Source organism: Capronia coronata (genome assembly GCF_000585585.1).
Source record: "Capronia coronata CBS 617.96 chromosome Unknown acBCG-supercont1.1, whole genome shotgun sequence".
In the NCBI taxonomy this organism is placed as follows: domain Eukaryota; kingdom Fungi; phylum Ascomycota; class Eurotiomycetes; order Chaetothyriales; family Herpotrichiellaceae; genus Capronia; species Capronia coronata.
The window spans coordinates 879,970-899,802 of record NW_006912893.1 but is presented as its reverse complement, the minus strand read 5'-3'; the positions used below and the strand labels follow the sequence as shown (position 1 = coordinate 899,802).

The window sequence follows — 19,833 nt, the reverse complement described above, 5'->3', positions numbered from 1 at the left end:
ATGCATGGAAGGGGACAACAGTGTCTCTCCTTGTGTAGGAGAGGTTCACCATTCGAGGGAGTCAGACTATGCCGGGATAAAGGGTACAAGAGGGAAGAAAGATTTCCTGCTCGAGATGACCCCAGATGAAGTGGGACCCGTGGTTCTCGAGATTCTCAATCTTGCTGCCAAAGGAGGCCTAGTGGCATGAACCTAGCATTAACTTGTCAGTACTCCACTGTCGACCGTGTTGGATGGGCGGAGTCCATGATAGTAGGAGAACGCAGATATCGTTATCGGGGCATAAGAAAGCCGTGGCTCGACAGCCGCCTCGCCGCTATGTTATCACAGGCCAAAGGATAGGTAACAGGGTCCTCCCTCGAGCCAGGGTCAGGGCCAGCGTGCTGCGGGGGAGGGTGGTCAAACAAACCAGAAGCTGGCCAGTGCCCATTCCGCAAAGCGGTCGACGACTCGTCTCCTGAGGTTGTGGTTGCCGGCGTCTCTAGCAGATAGAAGCGACACCACCGGCCATCTCTTTCCTCTGGTTGTTTATGTCGTCGCGAGCATGTGTTGTGCACGTTTGATGGGAAAAGCAGAAAACGTCCTGCTTCATATGATCATCCTCCTTGCTGATCACTGCGCTGAGGAACAGATTCTGGAAGCATGTGAAGGACTTGGACTCTTATATTCGCTAGGATCTCCAGACAGTCTTCCAATGTGTTACTTTTACGGATGGACTGCGCGAGGACACAATACCTCAAAGGCGCTTCCCGTCTAGACGTACAGAAATTCGATGAGTGGAGGACCGTTTGCGAAAGGTAGGGCAACAATCAATGTCAACAATGAGATCTTCTCTGACCACGCCTTGGGCCTTGTTAACCTGGCTAGGTGATGGGGCCACGACCTAATGGATAATAAATAATAGGTCAGAAAAACATGGCGTGTTCTTTTCCCTATCAAAACAGCCCAGCCAGTGGAAAAATGACCTTTGGAGAGCGCAGTCTGCGTTGTGACACGTTTGTAGCTTGTTGACCCCACCGCAGGCAAAGTCTCTGTCACGTGCAATTACTCAGCAAGCAAACTCTCCACTGCACTACAGTCCATCTAGCGGTAGAAGAACTGCTGGCACGATAAGCTTCATCATCACTCTCCCTCCACGGTGCTCTACCAAGACGGACTCTCGGCTAACACTGCAGTTCAACTCTGCAGACAAGAGCAAGTCGACTTGGCTGACCGTCAAGACATGCATGAGGAATTCTGTCGTTTGCGGTCGGATAGTGCTCTCTGTCCTCCAGTCTAATATCCGTCCCGATATGACCATCGGCCTCGACCAGAGCAGTCAGCATGGCGGCTCCTCCCATGGCTCAAACTCAGCTTGGTGCTGACATGAAAGCGCCTCCCCCGGCCGCGACCGCAACGGGCCAACAAGGTGCAATCTTGCAGCCTCCCACATGGGAGCCTTCACTGATATTAATTATTAAGCTGACAGTATAGAAGACTGCCCTACCTGCGTACGTCGGAGAATTCGATGCGACCGCTCTCTCCCATTGTGCATCAAATGCTCGAAAAAGGGCCTAGCTTGTCCTGGCTACGGCCCTCGACTGAGGTGGGCCAATGGTGTAGCCGTCCGTGGCCATCTGAAAGGCCGAACGACGCCGTATGTCGAAAAGGCGGTGAAGCCCAGTGCCTCGTCCAAAAACCCACCTTTTCCCAAGGCGACCAAATCTCCAGAGACTGAAAGCATACCTCGTCCGACGGCCTCGCTCATCGATCCGCTGGAGAGGCTGTTCCCGGGGTTCCCTGAGCCGGCTACTAGACTTCGCCTGTTAGAGCATTACGATCAGAATATTGCAGGCCTCATGGTATGGATTGACTCAGACAAGAATGAGTACCGCCGCCTAGTGTTACCTCTCGCCAATCGTCAGCCGGTGCTCCTACTCGCTATTCTGGCTATTTCTGCACAGCATCTTGCTGTCACAACCAACGTCGAGTCAGACTTTTCTGCTCGTGCCCGCGATGCAGCGGTCACGATGATCTCCAGCCAGATCCGACAGGTCACAGGCCGTCTCGCTGACGGGTTTGATCTGGCCAGTGAGATAGATGTCGATACTGCAGTTTGGATGCTCGCTTCAATGCTGACGCTTGCATCTTATGAGATGGCAGAATCGGAGTCAGGGGCCATTGCGGCGGACTCCCACCGGCAGGCCGCCCGGACGCTGGTGAACGCTCTTGCAACGACAAATCGTGAGAACAATGACCTGTTCAATTTTTTGAGAAATCAACTCTCAATCTACGACATATTGGCCTCCACCACGTCCTTCAATTCCTTGAGCACTCGAGGAGCGATACTGCCCGCCCCTGACCATTCCAAGCACATCTTTTCTGAGTACCTGTCCGTCCTGCAACAGATCACGGTCATGTCTTGGCAACATTGGGGAAGCGATTCGTCCACCGAACCAGGCGTCCGTAGGCTCCCCTGGTCGCCCGCCGATGCCAGGGCTCGGTTTGAACTGGCTCGAGGGTCAACTTTGATGGCTGCCGGACTATTAGAACTGTGCTGGGATGCCAGGCGGCGGGACTTCATCCGGATCGTCGACATATACCATCACGCGGGCTTGCTGTATACTTACAGATGCCTCTTTCAAGGTCATGTCGATGCCGCTGATGTCAGTGCTTCCGCCACAGTATTGTTTGAGCGGCTGAGTCAACTTGAAGACCATGCCAGCTGCAGACAGAACCTACCGTGGCCTGTCTTCATCGCCGGAACCGAATGCCGAGGCCATCGGGAAAGGGAAACGTTCGTAGCCAACCTGTACGAAGGTATTGCGAGGTGTATGGGCTTCAAGCACTATTTGGAGATCCTTCACTTCTTGAAGGATCTTTGGTCGTGTGAAGATCACGATTGGCTTGAATTGGCACGCCGTTATAGCGCCAACGGAAACCCGATTCTGGCAGTGTGAAAGTGGACGACCGTGGTCATCGGCGAGTAGCTGGACAAGGCTTGCAATATGACCTCCCTTCGTCGGAGGTGTTATAACATTCTGTCCCGAAAATTCCCACGTCCGAACACGACTTCATGAGAGTTCTTGCCGAACTGTGTTCAGCTCCATGGCTCCAACGATGGATGTCACGGTTGCTTCGAAAAGCGTTCTTGGGTCGGACGTGTGCTGCACCGTAACCATGGTCTTTGGCTCGGCTGGACAGCTATATCTTCGCTTTGGTTCTCTTTGATATGATGTTTCAATGTGACCTATATATAGTCATAGTCAGGTCACCCATAGGGCAAGCCCTGGCGTTCACAGTGCGAGACTAGCTCTTTTATTTATGTGCATCCAGGATAATCATTGAACCTCGTTACGCTCTAGCAATACATCAATACTGTTTATTTACATGAGAGAAAGAAAAATGTCCCGAGGCATCAATCAGCGCGCGGAGCTGTCCAATCAAGCAGTGCGAGGGAGGACAAGGCTATACCATAACAAGGTATTCGGAAGAGAATCGTGAGAAGGTAGAACGGTAGTCAAGCTCGCGCATTGTCCACCAGGTTGTGGATATCACGTCCCTTACCAACGGCTTGGTGAGTGGTGATATTGTCGGTGACCTGCTCCATTGGGCATACGAAGTGAGAACAGGGGTCTCCCCCTTCGATGGATAGAGGAACTCGATCGAATTGGTGTCCGCTACACACTCACTGTATCACCACGGACGCGCGGGTTTTCTTTCAACCACGAGAGAAACGTCCCGTTATCGTTACTCCACATACTGCTGAACGGCCCTTGGCCGATCTGGACTTCAAAGTGTCGGCAGATGGATGCTAGACCGGGCACTTTGTTGACGACTTGTGAACATCATGCAAGTTACGATCCGAAGCTGGGGCATACCTTTAACATCCCATCTACCGTTTCATGATTGTTCAAAAAAGACAGATGATATATGATCTATGATACAGTCCACGTTGGCAGAAAGTCAGCATATGCAGAGGTGACTTTACCGCTTGGTCGGAGAGTATGCCATTGAGCTGTCTGGATACGAGCTGGTGATCATGGTTCTGGATCGACACTTTCATCAGCCTCCTGTGCTGCACCCCAGGAGACGGCAGGACATTACAGAGAAAAACGTCGACGTTTTATTCCAATCACCAGATTTCCAAGATACTATTGCTCAACGTCTGGCCGGAGCTGTCCGAGTCCCTACCATAACGTATGATGGCATGAGACCTGTGGGCGAAGATCCGCGGTGGGAGATCTTTTTCGAATTTTCCGCTTACTTGAAGAAGGCATTTCCAAGAGTGTGAGCGTTTGCCGTCGCCCACATGCTTGCAGGATGTGCTGACACGCCGCTTCCAGGTATCAAGCACTCACAACGGAGACAATAAACGAACATGGCTTATTGTATACGTGGCAAGGCTCTGAGAAAACCCTGAAGCCCCTTCTGTTTATGGCACACTCCGATGTAGGTGCAAACCAGGGAGAGATTCCCGGGGTCGTTCTCAACTGACCCGACACTATCAGGTTGTCCCAGCTGGAGATTCGACCTCCAAGGAGTGGACGTATCCACCATTTTCCGGACACTATGACGGCGAATTCATCTGGGGACGTGGCTCAGAGGACGACAAGTCGAACTTGATAGCCATGCTGACGGCCATTGATTGTTTGCTTCAATGCAATTTCAGGCCGGATCGGACGTTAATCGTCGCAGTCGGGTTCGACGAGGAAGGTGGCGCCGACCAAAGCTACGGCGCGCGATGTCTCGCTGAGACGTTGAGGGGGAGATATGGAGAGAACGGACTGGAAATGATTGTATGCTGCTTGCCACCAGAACGAAAGACTTTTCGTACTTATCGGGTTCCAGTTCGACGAAGGGATCGCCGGCATCGAGCACCGGTTCGGCACCGACTTTGCCTTACCGGCAACAGCGGAAAAGGGCTACGTCGATGTCACGGTCACGGTCAGGCTCCCTGGTGGACATTCTTCCACGCCGCCAGATCACACTGCAAGTTCGTACCCACCTGCCAGATATTGGGAAGAGCATGTCCTGACAATGCGACAGTTGGCTTCCTAGCCCAAGTCATCGCGCTCCTCGAAGACCATGCCTTTAAGTCCCAGCTGATACGACAAAACCCGACATTGACCTTCCTTCGACAAGCGGCGCTTCTATCCCAGAGCATGCCTGGAGACTTACGAGAAGCTATACTCAGTGCTCAGTCTTCCAAGAAGCTTCTTGAATATATGGATGCAGACCGCGAACGAAGGGCAATGATCAGAACATCAACAGCGGTGGATGTGATACAAGGTGGGGATAAAGGTAGGAGCAGATCCTGATTCCTGATTCCTGATTCCTGACCTTGGTATCATTCACCATCGCCAGTCTAATATCATTGGCTATTTGAGGTACCAGGCTGACAAGACAACATATCCAGTCAACTCACTTCCAGAAAGTGCCGCCGTCCTCATCAACCATCGAATCGCAATCCAAGACTCGGTGCAAGACGTCAAGAGTCACTACGTCGAGCTCCTTGCTCCATGGGCCGACAAGTGGGACTTCAGGCTCGACGCCTTTGGTGAACGGAGGCCGGCCAAAAAGAATTCCCTCAAATGCAATGGCATCAATGATAGCGGAGATCTGATCCTTGCAGCCCAGTACGAGCTTGAATCGTCTCCCGTTTCAAACTGGGAAGATCCGAGGTTCAGATGGCTCGCCGGTACCATCAAAGGTGTGTTTGGCGACACCGTGGTCGTTGCCCCTGAAATGCTCAGTGGTAAGCATCGTTTCCTGATCTGTTCTGTTCTGTTGGCGTAGCAGGCACTGATGGCAGTTCCAGGCAATACCGACACCAGATATTACTGGGACTTGTCACCGCAGATCTATCGCATGTCGCCGTGGCGTGCTAGCCATGACCCGCGAGGGACTCGGATGCACACCGTCGACGAAAGGATGCCGGTCAAGGGGCTCGTGGAGATGGTCAAGTTCTACCACGAGTTCATCCGAGTCGTCGACGAGGTGCGCTTATGATGAAGCGATGGGAAGTTCTGAAATGGCTGGTATATGTACATGGGCATCTGCGTGTCCACCACAACAGCGTCTCAGGGTGCTAGTGACGGGTTCATTTGCAGCGATGCATTACGGTCCGAGATGCCTACACTGGATCAGCGGTCCATCAGCGTTGCATTTGTTTTTGCTTTGTCTGCTCTGGGATTGCCTTCAGTCACTCACGAAAGATGCATTGAATATCAAAGAGCATTGTGCAGTCTTTGGAGAGCAGAGACTGAGGTGCCGATTGTGGACATTGTGATTGACACGGTCATGACCTGCTCCCATATACCCAACACTTCGAATGCATGTGAGGCCAGAGAGCGTCATCTTCATTCCCGGAGGACCCAGTAGATGTGCCCTTCTAGCACCAGGACTGTCTATGACAACGGTATGAGCTCCTTGTTCGGGACAGAAAACCCACAGTTCACGCTCAACATCAGAAACTGTGTGAATATCAACGTTGAGAATGATCGCAAGGAGTTCACGCAGCAGGCAGCCCATTCAACAGCCAACGCTCCTAAACCTGAAAGTTGTTGTCTAGGTGCCTCAAGCAATTGTAATTCTGCTCGAGCTCATTTTGTGGACGCACACCCAGAGCGGGCCACTTTAGAACCGATCTTGTTAAGTGAGACATGGAATCCACTGCTCCTTAAGGGACATTTATATTAGAGTCACGAAATTTCAAAACTCAATCTACGGAGAGATGGCCGAGCATGGTTATGGCGTCAGGTTAAGGCATTGTAGTCTTAGCACTCAAGCATCTATTTCGCACAGAGTTAGATGGACGTTTCCTGATGGGAGTAATCCCGCGTGGGTTCGAATCCCACTCTCTTCAATTTGTCTTTGCTTCCTTAGTATAGGTACCAAGTAGTGGTGCTTTTGTGAATTTTTTTTGTTGACGATTTAAAAGCTTCATTTGGCGAGACAGAAAACTTGCTTCAAATATAGTAGGGACAGCGTAGTTGACGCTGACTTCACAAATAAGACAAAAACGTCCTTTTGCGTGGAGTATACTCACGGTGTCAATCGTGAGATAGATATCTCCAGTTATTGCTACTACGTAGTATTTACTCCTGGGGTGCAATACTAGAGTAGCTTCAGCTTTTTACCAAGGGCGCGTATGTGGCTAGGGGGCTATCTCTACCTAAGGTAAAGTAGTTATAGTCGTTAGTAGGTACCTAGTATACCTATATCTCACCTTGTTAGGCATAGTAGAGCTGAGTGAAAGTACTAGTACTACTAGTACGAGGAGCAATTCACCCGGCTGGGTTAAAAGGAGAAAGAATAGGGCGGCATCACCCTCCTCCCAAAAAAGGTGTGCACCCGTCGCAAGATTTCCTCTACTTTGTACTAGGCCAAAAAGTTGTACGTACTTGTGCCAGTGGTTGATTCACGCATAGAAGGACCTGGCCTGAAGCGACTTTCTAGTAGTTATTTGCGCTGCCTCGAGGTACATTACAATCAGAGAAAACCTGCACGGCATCGCATGTCGCCTTCCTACATCTGCACTGATCCGCTGGTTGTTTCCCCAGTCTGCCATTTCCCAGACACTCTTGTTTTTGGTTGCTAGACAGCAATTCCCAAGATCTGACCATTAGCACCATTGGCAGTCCACCACAGTTGGCCTAGTCAGTCGTGCCTCTGAAAGACACAAAAGCTCGACGCAGTCAGTCGCCATGAACGGAGACAATTACTCCGCGAGAGGTGAGATGTCTGGTTCATGATATCTGGATTCCAGTCTTGCTAACAGTCAACCAGACGCGGGTCGTCCCCGAGAGCATCATGTACGCGCACCTCCCCACAACTTGCCCAATACAATAGCACTAACAGGATCCCAGGGTTCGAGGTATGACCGTGACGACCGCAGAGACCGCGACCGAAACCGAGATCGAGGCGAGCGAAGACGGTCGAGATCCCCACACCACCGACCGGCGCGACGTGACTACGAAGGCGACACATATTCCTCCAGCCGGGACTATCGCGCTCGGGAGCGAGAAGACAGATACGGGTCCAGAAGAGATGATCGCGGTGACTGGGACCGAGACCGGGGCCAACGCCGACGTGACGACGATAGACCGCCGAGGAGGGATCGCGATCTCTTCGACGATCGAAGAGGAGGTGGCCGCGGCGGCGGTGGTGGTGGACGTGACCGTGATGGCGGCGGACGGGAAGACCGCGACGAGTTCGCCGCTCAAGCGCGCGGGCGCCGAACCAACAGTCCTCCTCCCAAGAAGCGCGAACCCACACCGGACCTGACAGACGTCGTGCCCATCCTGGAGCGCAAGAGAAGGTTAACACAATGGGACATCAAGCCGCCTGGCTACGAGAACGTCACGGCCGAACAGGCAAAGATGTCCGGCATGTTCCCGCTGCCCGGCGCGCCTCGTCAACAGCAGATGGATCCCAGCAGATTACAAGCGTTCATGAACCTTCCCTCCAGCAGTGCTAATAACACCGCGCTCAAACCGTCCAATGCGCGACAGTCGAAGCGGCTGTTCGTTCACAACCTCCCGGCCTCTGTCACGGAGGACGGTCTCGTGCAGTTCTTCAACATGCAGCTCAACGGTCTCAACGTGACCAAGAGCAGCGACCCCTGTGCCCAGGCCAATATTGCCGAAGACCGAAGCTTCGCGTTGGTCGAGTTCAAAACCGCATCCGACGCCACTGTCGCCTTGGCCCTGGACGGCATCACGATGGAAGAGCATCATTCCGAGCTCAACGGCAATGGAAACGGAACCGCCGCGCCCAAGGGTCTAGAAATCCGCAGACCGAAGGACTACATCGTCCCCTCGGCCGACGAGGGCGCCTACACTGAAGGCGAGATCTCGTCGGAAGTGCCCGACACCGCGAACAAGCTGGCCGTCACCAACCTCCCGCCATTCCTGACGGACGACCAGGTCATCGAATTATTGAAAGCGTTCGGCGAGTTGAAGGCTTTCGTTCTGGTTCGAGAACCGGATTCTCAAGAGTCAAGAGTAAGTTCTGGAACTGAATTGAATCATCACAAGCTTCATCAATTCAAACTAGATAAACGAAACAACTGCTAACCAGATATTTGTTGTTTACAGGGCATCGCTTTCTGCGAATACGCCGATCCGGCCGCGACAACTGTCGCCATGGAAGGCCTGAACGGCATGGACCTCGCCGGCCACACGATCAAAGTGACCCGCGCCAGCATCGGCTACCAACAAGCCGCCGGCCTCGACATGGGCGTCAACGCCATGTCCATGTTCGCCGGCACCACCTCGGACGGTCTCGAGGAGAGTCGGGTCTTGCAGTTGTTGAATATGGTGACTCCTGAAGATCTGATCGACAATGACGATTACGAAGGTGATTAAAGTACCCCGACCCTTTTTTGATGGTTTCCAAAACGTGGCTGGCTTGACAAGAATCCGTGCTAACCATTTCCGCGTGTGTCTGTGTGAACTAGAAATCTGCGAAGACGTCATGGAAGAATGCTCCAAATACGGCAAGATCCTGGCCATGAAGATCCCCCGGCCCTCCGGCGGCAGCAGACAGTCTGCGGGCGTGGGCAAGATCTTTTTGAAATACGAGGACGCCGCGTCCGCGAAGAAAGCCTTGCAGGCCCTGGCTGGGCGCAAGTTCGCCGACCGGACTGTCGTGACCACTTATTTCGACGAAGTATGTTCCGCATTCCCCCTTTCTTACACATGCTATATCTATCTGTTTCCGCGAAGCACGTCGTTCTACTTTCGTGTGTGTGGTTCGGGCGACTGACGTGTCAAATCTGAACCATATAGGCCAGCTTCGACGTCAACGCGTGGTAAAACTATGGGTGCAGTGCATTGGATGGCGCCCGGTTTGATTGGTGCGAGCGAGCGAGGAAGAAAAAGGCCCTTTCGATGGAATGGAATGGCATGGAGATGACAAAAGGGAAAGGAAGGGAGTGAGTGGTGCAGTGAAAGGAGATATGTCTGACTATTGCTACTTCTTCTACTACCTCTCTTCGCAGTTGCGATCAGGACGAACAAAAAGAGCCTCTTCCCGGATTCTATGGTCTGCTGTGCTGTGCTGCCACGGCGTAGCTGTTTGGTCTGGCTTCTGGCAAGTGTAAATTGTACATTGTAAATCAGGAAATGTTCGGTCTTATGATGGGAAAGATAACCGATTCCAACGAGACTCTTGTGACGCACAGAACGAATCCCTGACTACTGCTCATTGGTGATTTATGACCAATACAGTATCGATCTCAGTGTGTTGCTAGACGGAGGTGGACATACGCCGGAAAGACAGACGCCTGACTATGCTGGCGAACTAAGGGACGCAATATCATCATCGAGAGAACTCGCGGGTGAATTTCCAAGTCAGATGCCAATTCATCGCATTGCCGTCCTATGTATCCTCCCTCACAGACACGAAATGACCTGGCCCCTCGCCCCTGACCCCTGACCCCTGACCAAAAGTCCCCCAGGACGTGGTCTGCCCATTGCTTGGTACACATGGAATGTATGTAGGTGTTCTTAATGCTCTGGTCTGTCTATTTCTTTTGATCTGCTTGATTGTGTCCTGTCCTGGGCCAATTGGTCTCGCCAGCTGGCCAGCCGTCCACTTCTGTCCATGGCGATGCTCTCCCCTTTGCTTTTTTTTGTCATGGTCGTTGTGTTCATCATGTCATGGGCATCCGCTCAAGTTGGTGTCGACACCGATGTCCTGCCTTCTCCCTACACCGTGACCAGTAGATGGACGTCGAATGTGAATGAGACAGAAGCTTGGTGGCCACTTTACTCGTCGAAAATCAGTTTCGTGATCTTGCCAACGGCAATGGTCTGACCTTGGTCTCGAAGGGTGAACCGGCCAAGCTGGGGATAATCCTCGAACCGCTCAACGCAGATCTTACCACCGCCACTGGTGACTTGGAGGCGCGCGATGATGTTTTGACCCTTGGCGGCGAATGCCGGGGGTTTCTTACTCTTGCGACCAGTCTTGGGCTCGAGTTTATGCAGGAGCGAGGCGAAGGTGACTTCTTCCGTCGCAGCGTGGACGTGGATGACGCAGTTGAAGCCGGCCGAGAGAATGGACTTGAGCTCGACGATGCTGATTTGTGCCTCGAACTGATTGACACAGTGGACAAGACGTTTCGGCGAACACAATACAAACCCGGGCATGATGTCTTCTTCTTCGATGCCTCGCAAACGCATGCGCACCTGTTCACCCGACATGGCATAGGGGATTTCTTCCTCGGTCTCGCCATACAAGGCGGCAATGCCCACTTCTTCTCGATTCGGCATCATAATGTAGTTCGAGTTCTTCTGCACCACACCAGCTTCGATTCGACCCTCGATCATTGTGCCCATGTCTCGGTATTTGGCGCCCACCGGCATCATGAACGGAGCATTGACGTTTCGTTGGATCTTCGGCAGGTTGTCGAGGTACTCAAGCAGGGATGGGCCCTTGTACCAGTCTGCCACCTCGGGAGGAATTCGGTCCTTCACGCCAATGCCAGTCTGCGCAGAGATGGGCAAAAAGGTCGATTCGAGACCAATCCTCTTCTTGAGATACGGCTTCAGCTTGCCCAAGATCTCGTCGTACCGTTCTTTCGACCATTGTACGGTGACGTCGTCCATCTTGTTGACAGCCACAACCAGTTCCTTGGCTCCCGTTGTCTTGATCAACATGGCGTGCTCTTGGGTTTGACCACCCTTTTCAAACCCTGTCTCGAACTCACCCTTTCTGGCTGAGATGACCAAAATCGCAACGTCTGCTTGCGCCGCACCACTCAACATGCTTGGCACATAGGTCTTGTGGCCAGGGGCGTCCAGAATAGTATATCGTCGTCTCTCCGTCTCGAAGAAACCTCGACCGACTTCGACAGTCTTTCCTTTGGCTCGCTCTTCCTTGTTCAGATCCAATACCCAAGAAATATACCACGTCTCTCGACCGGCATCCTTTGCGTCTCGCTTGTATTTCTCCAAGGTACGATCGTCCACCATGCCCGTTTGGATGAGGACCTGCCCACCCAGAGTCGACTTTCCAGCATCAACATGTCCGATGAAGATGATGTTCACATGCTCTTTTCCGTACATATCCGCCAGGACCGAGGCTTCCACATCGGCGCTCTGTTCTTGCGCGACTTCGTCTGCAGTTCGCATTTTCTTGGCTTCAGCGGGCGTGGGAGATGATTTGCCCGAGGAGGGTGCTGGAGAAGTCTTTCCGGACGCTTTTTCTCCTGTCTTCTCGACGGCTTTTGCTGCAGTCACTTTGGATCCTGCTTCGGCCTTTGCTTCGGCTTTTGCTGGCTCTTTGGTCGTGGGGGAGGCGGGTTTCTTGGGCGAAGCCGCAGCTGCTGTCGAGGTCGGGATGCCAATTGACAACACTTTCGCCTTTGGAGGTGCTGCAGCTGGCTGTGCTTTGGGTGCTGAGGGAGCGGTGGTGGGCACAGCAGAGGGAGCCTCCGCTTGTTGAGCTGCCGGCTTCGGCGCCGGCGCCGCTGTAGGCTGGGCATCCGACTTTTTGGCAATGCTTATAGGAGCACCCTGTCTTGGTTGAAAGCCTCCGGGTGTCTGGTTGTAAGCAGCAAACTGACCACTGTTGTAGCCTTGACCGTAGCCTTGTTGTGGTTGCTGCTGCTGCTGCTGCTGCTGCTGCTGCTGCTGCTGGTGGTATTGAGGATATTGGTTGTAGCCTTGTTGGCCATATTGAGAGTACTGGTTATAGCCCTGTTGCTGGCCGTAGCCGTAGTTCTGATAGCCATTCTGGGGGTAAGCCTGGCCAGGTTGGAAGGAGGAAGCACCAGGCTGAAATGAAGAGGCTCCGGGCCTGAAGGCGTTGGCATTTAAATTGAGGTTCTGCGTCTGCTTTGAAAGGTCTTCATCCTGCGCCGCAGCTTCTTCCCATGAATCGTAGTTGCCTGACATTTCGCGATACGGCTACTGGTTCGATTGGAAGGAAGTCGGGTCTGTGGAACGTTTGACAGATCACCAACACTGTGACAGACAGGCAATGGGAGTAATGGCACTGTAGTTGTGTCGGTTTTGGACTTTGCATGCAGTGCGGTGGAGGGGTTGTGATTCTTGTCATGATATTTCACAGGCGCTTCAATTCACCCGCCAAACCTGCCAAAGCGGCTGCCTGTCTACGCTAAGCCGGATTGGGGATTGTCTTGGCACTGGCAAGGCTTTGGAATAACGTCAAATGTTGAAATGACAAATTTTGAATGACACGTTCGTTCAAGCGGCGTCTGTTTGTATATCAGGCACCACGATGTTGCAGACAAGGCTCTTTCAGATAGATGGAGGGGTACTTGTATCTCATTCACTTTTACATCCGCGGCATTCACGCACAGAGACTCAGATTTACACTCGTTCTCCGCCTGTGAATACATCATTCGCGGTGCAATGTTTGAACAATTACCATGCTGGCTTGTGATGCAGAGTTAAGAGACCATTCTTCCGTCTCCTTGTCTTTCTGTCCTCCATGTTCCTTTTCCTCACTAAGATCTGGCATTTGACATTGCCTTAAAGTCAATCTACCCTCAAAATGGACATCTTCTTGAGCAAAGTGACCCAGCAGGCAATGAACTATGCCATTCGCTCGGGGGTCACCTTGACGGCTTCATATGCGATCAGACAATCCACAAAGCTGCTCAACAGTGCTCCTAAGAGCGATGTCCGAGATGAACTCTATGCTCTTCAGCAACGTCTCCAGAATAAAATTCGCATTGTCTCCCCGGCAATCGATATGATCGAATTGATTGCGGCTCGGGGCAACACCGCTCTAGAGTCTGCAGTTTCATTGACAAAAGAGCTACGCATCGAGATTCAGTCTATGGGTCAACGGTTTGCCCAGACTGCTGCTGACTCTGAGAAAGTCAACCGGAAGAATAGAGGCAGCAGACAGCCAGATCCTCAGATCGAATATGAGATGAGACTGCTTGTCAAGGATACAAAGAGGCTGCTTGAACGGATCGAGGATGCGGTTCCCCTCATCAACTTGGCCATTACCACCTCAGGAGCGAGCCTGTCGACATCGCTACCTCACACCGTCTCTCCATCGCGGCTGTTACAAGCTAGCACGTTCCTCACGGCTGGAGACACTCAATATCAAATGTCCCCGCAGCATGCTGTGCAAATCGGACCCACTTTCACTTTGACAGTGTATATGCTGTTTGCCGGCCACGACCGCCCACAGGATGAGGAGGATGTCCGGGAGACGACGTGGAAAGAAGTCATCCATAAAGCGAGGGTCAAACTTCGACGAGTTCCTCTTGATATGGTAATGGGCACAGGCTCTGGGTCAGACGCCATACCATCCGTGGAGATATCATCTCCGATCGCGATCCCAAGCGCCGATGCTAGCAATTCCATACCTGCGGATGCGCGTGCCGATGAATACGCCTATCAGATGATGATCATTGAGGATTTCGACGATGACCGCGTCCATGATTTCGAGGAAGATCAACCATGCCCAGGCCCATTTGACGACGTGAGACTGGCGGGCATCCGCGAGATGATTCCAATCCATGAAATCTCCAAGATCTTCTACGCCGACACAAGCAAGGTCCTCAACATCGGGGCAGACATGGAAAGCAACCATCCCGTCTTACTGCTCAAGCGAGATCTGAACGCCGTGCCTCCCAGAAGGATGATGGAAAGAGACGAACTTGTCGACCACGAACCTGACGTTGAGGAGGGCTCTACAACCGGTCCAGCAGATTACGAGCAGCATAAACCTTTCGATGACCTGGAACAAAGAGAACGAGACCCCTGGCGTTTCCCACCATCTCTGGACCCCGAATGGATCGCCTTCGAGGTCTACGCCGAGTCCGAATCGGACGACTCAGGATCCGAGACCGAGGAAGCTGACACTTCGCGCTCAGACGTCGACGGTGAAGCTTCGCAGCTGGCTAATTCCATATCGGACATGCACATCACTTCGCAGTCGTCTCAAACCGAGTTGCGCACCAAGCAGTCTCCGCCATGGGTCAATGCGATCAAGACGTCCCTGTCGCTCCTCGAGCTCCTTCTCCGTCTGACCTCGCTGCAACAATTCCAGCAACAACCCCATCTCTCCATCAACGACGAACTGCTGAACTTCTTCCTCGAGGAGAGCGCTTCCACCGGCGCAGGTGGCGATGAGCAGTATAGGCAAGCGCTCCGCGCAGACGCGAGACGCCGTGTCGGATGGGACCCGTACGACGAGAGCCCGATGAAGAAACGCGGCGAGGACTATCAATATTACAGTCCAAGCCCGCAGCCTAGTCCGGCCGACTCTGCACCGCGCGGCTCACCTGGCCCGTGGAGTCCGCGCAATGCTCACGCCAGGTCAGTCTCTGCCGCTTCGCAGTTCCAGGCCTCGCCTTCGCCTAGGACATCGCCACTGCCCGTGCCGGCTGATCGGCGGCGCGGAGGTCGCGCTTCTTGGTTGAAGAGGGAAGATGGTCGGAAGGGAAGTCCGTTGAGGCCACAGACTGCCGTCACGGACGAAGGAATTGGCACAAGCCCAGCTAGTGGAGTGGAGAAGGGATGAAACGAACAATGGGAGCCGTGGGAGCATGAACTTTGCTGACAGAAGCATGTGGACGTAGCAGGGGAGCAAAGAAACGAAACGAGTTATGATGGATTTTAAAAGAGTTGATACCCCTGCTGTTTTGCACGAGGCGCAGATAGATTGAGTATGCATTGATGAAAAGAAAATCATCTCATCCCCAGTCTAGTGTATTCTAGCAGTGTTGCCTGCTATCTTGGAGCTGAATGATATAGGATTTCGGCCTCCAAGGTAGCTCCAGCTCCAGCTCCAGCTTCACAAGTTGGCCTGCCAAGGCTGGCCGTGTTTGACGAACAACTGGCAGTCCGATTCCTTCCTACGGACATGCCAGAACCGCGCCTGGCGATGACGGCATGGTTATCCCATGGTATGGCCTCTGCGTAATCTTGGGGAGGCTAAAAAGGCTGGCGGTAGCGTTGCCGGCTGATTTTGAAGGCCTTCCAGGCATTGCGGCGCAAGAGTGAGGTGCATGGCAGTGATGAAAGACGCAAACAGGCTTGTCGGTGGGAGCCCTGGCGATGATGCAAATATAGACCTCTCAAGGTATCCTCCAGACGAGGAGATTTCAGGTGTGGTTGGGATAGTCGCAAACTTCGCCTTGCTAATTTCATCTGACCCCCATTTGCGCTCTGATCTGCATGATCTGTGCCCTCTCGGTGGGGGGGAACGAGTCAATTGTTCGTTGATCCATCGCCAATACTTGTTGAATCATCTCTTGCTGAGCCAAAGCAGGCTGAGGGGCCGGTGGCTGTGGTTGTTGTGTCGGTGTGGGCGCGTATGGCTGAGCTGCTCTAGGAGGCATTTGTCCAGGAATGACAGGATATCCAGGATACTGCTGAGGGGTGGGTTGTGGAGGAGGTATGTTCGCTGGCTGAGGCGGTCTTGCAGCCTGATCAACCACTTGTGCCAGCACTTTGGGATCGACCAGATTCATGAGGATGAGAGCTTGGAATATGGCAAAGGATAATTGCGGTGCGGCTTTCAGAAGCGACGTTGCTTTCGCGGGGTCGGAGATGGCTAATGCTTTCATTTGTGTAAGGACATCGAGTAACTGTGGCGGTGGGAGGGTGGAGAGCGTCTGCGAAATGGCATCTGTGCATCTGAGATTGGGAGGCAGGTCAACGCCAGTTGGGAGAGGAGGAAGTGCGCCTGCACCAGAAGCCTGCATTCCGTCACCGCCTGGAGCATTCGTCTGGTCATAGTTGGTAGGGACCGAATCTTTTTCGTTATTGTGAGGCCAGTCCACCCTGATCTTGCGCCCGTCGATCTCGAAGTCGTTCAGATTTCGCACCGCGTTGGCTGCTGAGTCTGCATCTTGAAAGTCTGCGAAGCCAAAGCCTTTGGATTTGCCGGTCTCTGGGTTCGTCATGAGCCTGAATTTGACCACAGTCCCCGCATAGCTCAGGATCTTGACGATATTTTCCTCGCTTAGGTCTATTAGAAGTCAGTAAGTCTGGTGAGAACCGGGAGACAGAGGGCATGTCAGGCTTACTGAATGGGATGTTACCCACGAACACACTGCGACTCTGGCCTGGCGCCATGGTGGAAAGTGTTGGAGTCAAGCTTTATGCAAGAACAAAAGGCCCAGGGATGGCGGGACTTCTAAGTTAGGTAGGTTTTGAACTGGTGGAAGTGTAAGATAATGTCGCGGTCCAGTAGTAGTAGGAAGTGTCGATGTATTGTCTCTTTCAACCAACACTGCACCGCAGTTGAAGTTGCTAGGAAACTCGAACATGGGGGAGAAGTTGCCAAGCCATTATTGCGACTCCGCAAAGTTCGGTGCATGCCTGCAGTGCAGCCTGCACTGACACTGGAACTACTGAAGTTGGAGCGGCTCAACTTTAGCTTATTCGTCTATATTACGGAAATCGTCACGACTCGGCTCATCAAGTGTCTGCCTACATACACGCCGCAGTTACCCTCCTCGTCTCATCTCTTTTGTTGCCTTCAGGGTCAGCGGTCCTCAATCATGTCGTACGATCCGAGAGAGCATTTCCAGCAGATTCAGCGGTCGCTGCAGCAGCGCAGTGGCAGAGGGTTCGGAGGTATGCCCGGAGGCGGCGGCGCTGCTGGTAGAGGTGTTCTGGCCTTGGTCGGACTCGGTGTTGCTGGCGTGGTCATCTCAAATTCCATATTCAACGGTATGCCCGACTGGCCTGATCAGCTTCTGTGGTTGCTGATGAACAAATAGTTGATGGTGGTCATCGCGCCATCAAATACACGAGAATAGGCGGTGTTTCGAAGGAGATCTACAACGAAGGCATGTACATATTGCCACGCAGGCGACAGGCGGGCTGGATCTAACATAATTCAGGCACACATCTCCGTCTACCTTGGTTCGAGACACCGATCGACTACGATGTACGCGCGAAACCGCGGAACGTTGCCTCTTTGACAGGAACCAAGGATCTTCAGATGGTTAACATAACATGCCGTGTGCTCTCCAAACCTCGGGTCGAGGCGTTACCTCAAATCTACCGCACTCTGGGTACCGATTACGACGAACGCGTCCTGCCGTCAATCGTGAATGAGGTGCTCAAAAGCGTGGTGGCGCAGTTCAATGCTAGTCAGCTCATCACGCAGCGAGAGAGCGTTGCGAGATTGGTCCGAGACAACCTCACAAAAAGAGCCGCGCGATTCAACATTCTGCTCGACGACGTGTCTATAACGCATATGTCCTTCTCTCCCGAGTTCACGGCCGCGGTTGAGGCCAAGCAGGTTGCACAGCAGGATGCACAGAGAGCAGCATTCGTGGTCGACAAGGCAAGACAAGAAAAGCAAGCGACTGTCGTTCACGCGCAGGGTGAGGCCCGGTCCGCAGAGTTGATCGGTGATGCGATCAAGAAGAGCCGAAGTTACGTGGAACTGAGACAAATCGAAAATGCCCGAAACATTGCAACCATCCTGCAGGAATCTGGAGGAAAGAACAAATTGTACCTTGATGCGCAAGGGCTTGGACTCAACGTCAACGCTGGCGAGGATCCGACAGCAAGAAAGTAGGAAAGAGTTTGAAGGGACAGAGACGGGGCTAATGTAGCTGCACATGGGTCTCATGGCTACTTTGTTAGTATATCCATTAGCGATCAGTGCGCAAAATGTAACAATTCTTCACTCGGGATCAGTTCATCTCTCTGTGTCCTTGTTACAACCTCATTTCCTACGGGATCAGCAGTCCTCTGCTCAAGTGTTCCACACCGAAGTTTTCTTCGATATTCATTTCTGCTATCGGGCTTTCCCCCAACCTTGAGGCCGGGCTATTTTCGAGTATCCATTGATGTCCCAGTAACTGTGACCTGCGGGTTGCCACCTTTTACACCTATTCCTGTAGTTGCCAGTCTGTTAAGGGTTTTACAACACCCGAATATTGATGAATCCAAACTTCCTGCAGTCTTCAGTACCCGTCCACGATGATCTGAGGAAGGAGCGTGGTCAAATCCCTGCCCTGCACCGCCTCCCCGAGCATCCCCAGCATAGCTTTTATAGTTCCTCGAAGTAATGCAGTCTTGGTCTGACATAACTTCATGTCTTAGTGGTAGCACTGTAGCAGATTTCAATTCGGGCTCGCAGGATTGAGAACGCTCTAGGCTGACCCGACGTCCCGGCTTGCGCGGTTATTCTTGACTCACTCCAAAGCAGGCTTCCAATGTCATCTTCGCTTGCTATCCCATTTGCAAAGCAGGCGACGAACAGACAACCAGGCATGGGCCTGCAAAGTGAAGGGTCCTCAATAGTCAGCATCTCGGCACTTAAGCCACCGTCCCACTACGGTGGGCAAGCCATCACAAACCAAACCTTCCACCGCACCGACAGCATATTGTGATTGAAAGTGGCGATGCCACCGTCCAGCGTTTTGCTTCCAATCCGCCCCTGGACTCCTACGGTCACACCCCGGATGCTTTGTCAAGATATCGTTCACGCAGGATGCCCAACATAATCATCCGGCCTTATTCTGACTGCGTTTGTCGAAGTACATGTCGGCGCAACAGGAAGAAAAGCATCAGCTGTCCACTAGTCTTTCTCCGTTGCCGAATCGCTTGCCAGGTGATTCTGCAAATGTGCCACGGCACCGAAACAATAGGCTCTCCGTGCTCCTCAAGAATTTAGTGTGTTCAAGGTGCTGAACAGCTGAGTTGAAGTGACTCGCAGCTGCCGCGTTCAGAAAGCTCTTCCGGCGGTCGACATCTCTTGTTGGCCTTGCTAGGACCGGTGGAAGGTGCGATTTGACAGACGAGGCTGACAAGGCTGACAAGGCTGTGGTTGTTTACTTAAGCTCTTGCCAAGGTGATCCACTTCAGATGTTGAACCAATAATATGAAC

General features: G+C 52.7%; 7 protein-coding genes across 7 annotated transcripts; 5 read left to right on the top strand and 2 right to left on the bottom strand.

Annotated features, from left to right (window-relative positions):
- Positions 1–1,323: 1,323 nt before the first annotated feature.
- Positions 1,324–2,939, top strand: A1O1_00333 (uncharacterized protein; the record flags this gene model as incomplete). The annotated part of the gene is made up of 2 exons (XM_007721252.1): positions 1,324–1,408; positions 1,474–2,939. 2 exons carry the CDS (start codon positions 1,324–1,326, stop codon positions 2,937–2,939), a joined length of 1,551 nt encoding a protein of 516 aa, XP_007719442.1.
- Positions 2,940–4,021: 1,082 nt separating this feature from the next.
- A1O1_00332 (uncharacterized protein) lies at positions 4,022–5,991 on the top strand (the record flags this gene model as incomplete). The annotated part of the gene is made up of 7 exons (XM_007721251.1): positions 4,022–4,269; positions 4,326–4,431; positions 4,491–4,778; positions 4,831–4,975; positions 5,029–5,283; positions 5,399–5,737; positions 5,801–5,991. 7 exons carry the CDS (start codon positions 4,022–4,024, stop codon positions 5,989–5,991), a joined length of 1,572 nt encoding a protein of 523 aa, XP_007719441.1.
- A 1,697-nt stretch (positions 5,992–7,688) lies between these two features.
- On the top strand, positions 7,689–9,750 carry A1O1_00330 (uncharacterized protein; the record flags this gene model as incomplete). The annotated part of the gene is made up of 5 exons (XM_007721250.1): positions 7,689–7,716; positions 7,771–7,796; positions 7,851–8,987; positions 9,081–9,342; positions 9,443–9,750. The coding sequence occupies 5 exons, from the start codon at positions 7,689–7,691 to the stop codon at positions 9,748–9,750; spliced, it is 1,761 nt and encodes a 586-aa protein (XP_007719440.1).
- Positions 9,751–10,754: 1,004 nt separating this feature from the next.
- On the bottom strand, positions 10,755–12,887 carry A1O1_00329 (uncharacterized protein; the record flags this gene model as incomplete). Its single annotated transcript, XM_007721249.1, has 1 exon — positions 10,755–12,887. One exon carries the CDS (start codon positions 12,885–12,887, stop codon positions 10,755–10,757), a length of 2,133 nt encoding a protein of 710 aa, XP_007719439.1.
- A 622-nt stretch (positions 12,888–13,509) lies between these two features.
- On the top strand, positions 13,510–15,498 carry A1O1_00328 (uncharacterized protein; the record flags this gene model as incomplete). Its single annotated transcript, XM_007721248.1, has 1 exon — positions 13,510–15,498. One exon carries the CDS (start codon positions 13,510–13,512, stop codon positions 15,496–15,498), a length of 1,989 nt encoding a protein of 662 aa, XP_007719438.1.
- A 625-nt stretch (positions 15,499–16,123) lies between these two features.
- Positions 16,124–17,057, bottom strand: A1O1_00327 (uncharacterized protein; the record flags this gene model as incomplete). The annotated part of the gene is made up of 2 exons (XM_007721247.1): positions 16,124–16,950; positions 17,009–17,057. The coding sequence occupies 2 exons, from the start codon at positions 17,055–17,057 to the stop codon at positions 16,124–16,126; spliced, it is 876 nt and encodes a 291-aa protein (XP_007719437.1).
- Positions 17,058–17,485: 428 nt separating this feature from the next.
- A1O1_00326 (prohibitin-2) lies at positions 17,486–18,516 on the top strand (the record flags this gene model as incomplete). The annotated part of the gene is made up of 3 exons (XM_007721246.1): positions 17,486–17,657; positions 17,708–17,749; positions 17,831–18,516. The coding sequence occupies 3 exons, from the start codon at positions 17,486–17,488 to the stop codon at positions 18,514–18,516; spliced, it is 900 nt and encodes a 299-aa protein (XP_007719436.1).
- Between the last annotated feature and the right edge of the window lie 1,317 nt (positions 18,517–19,833).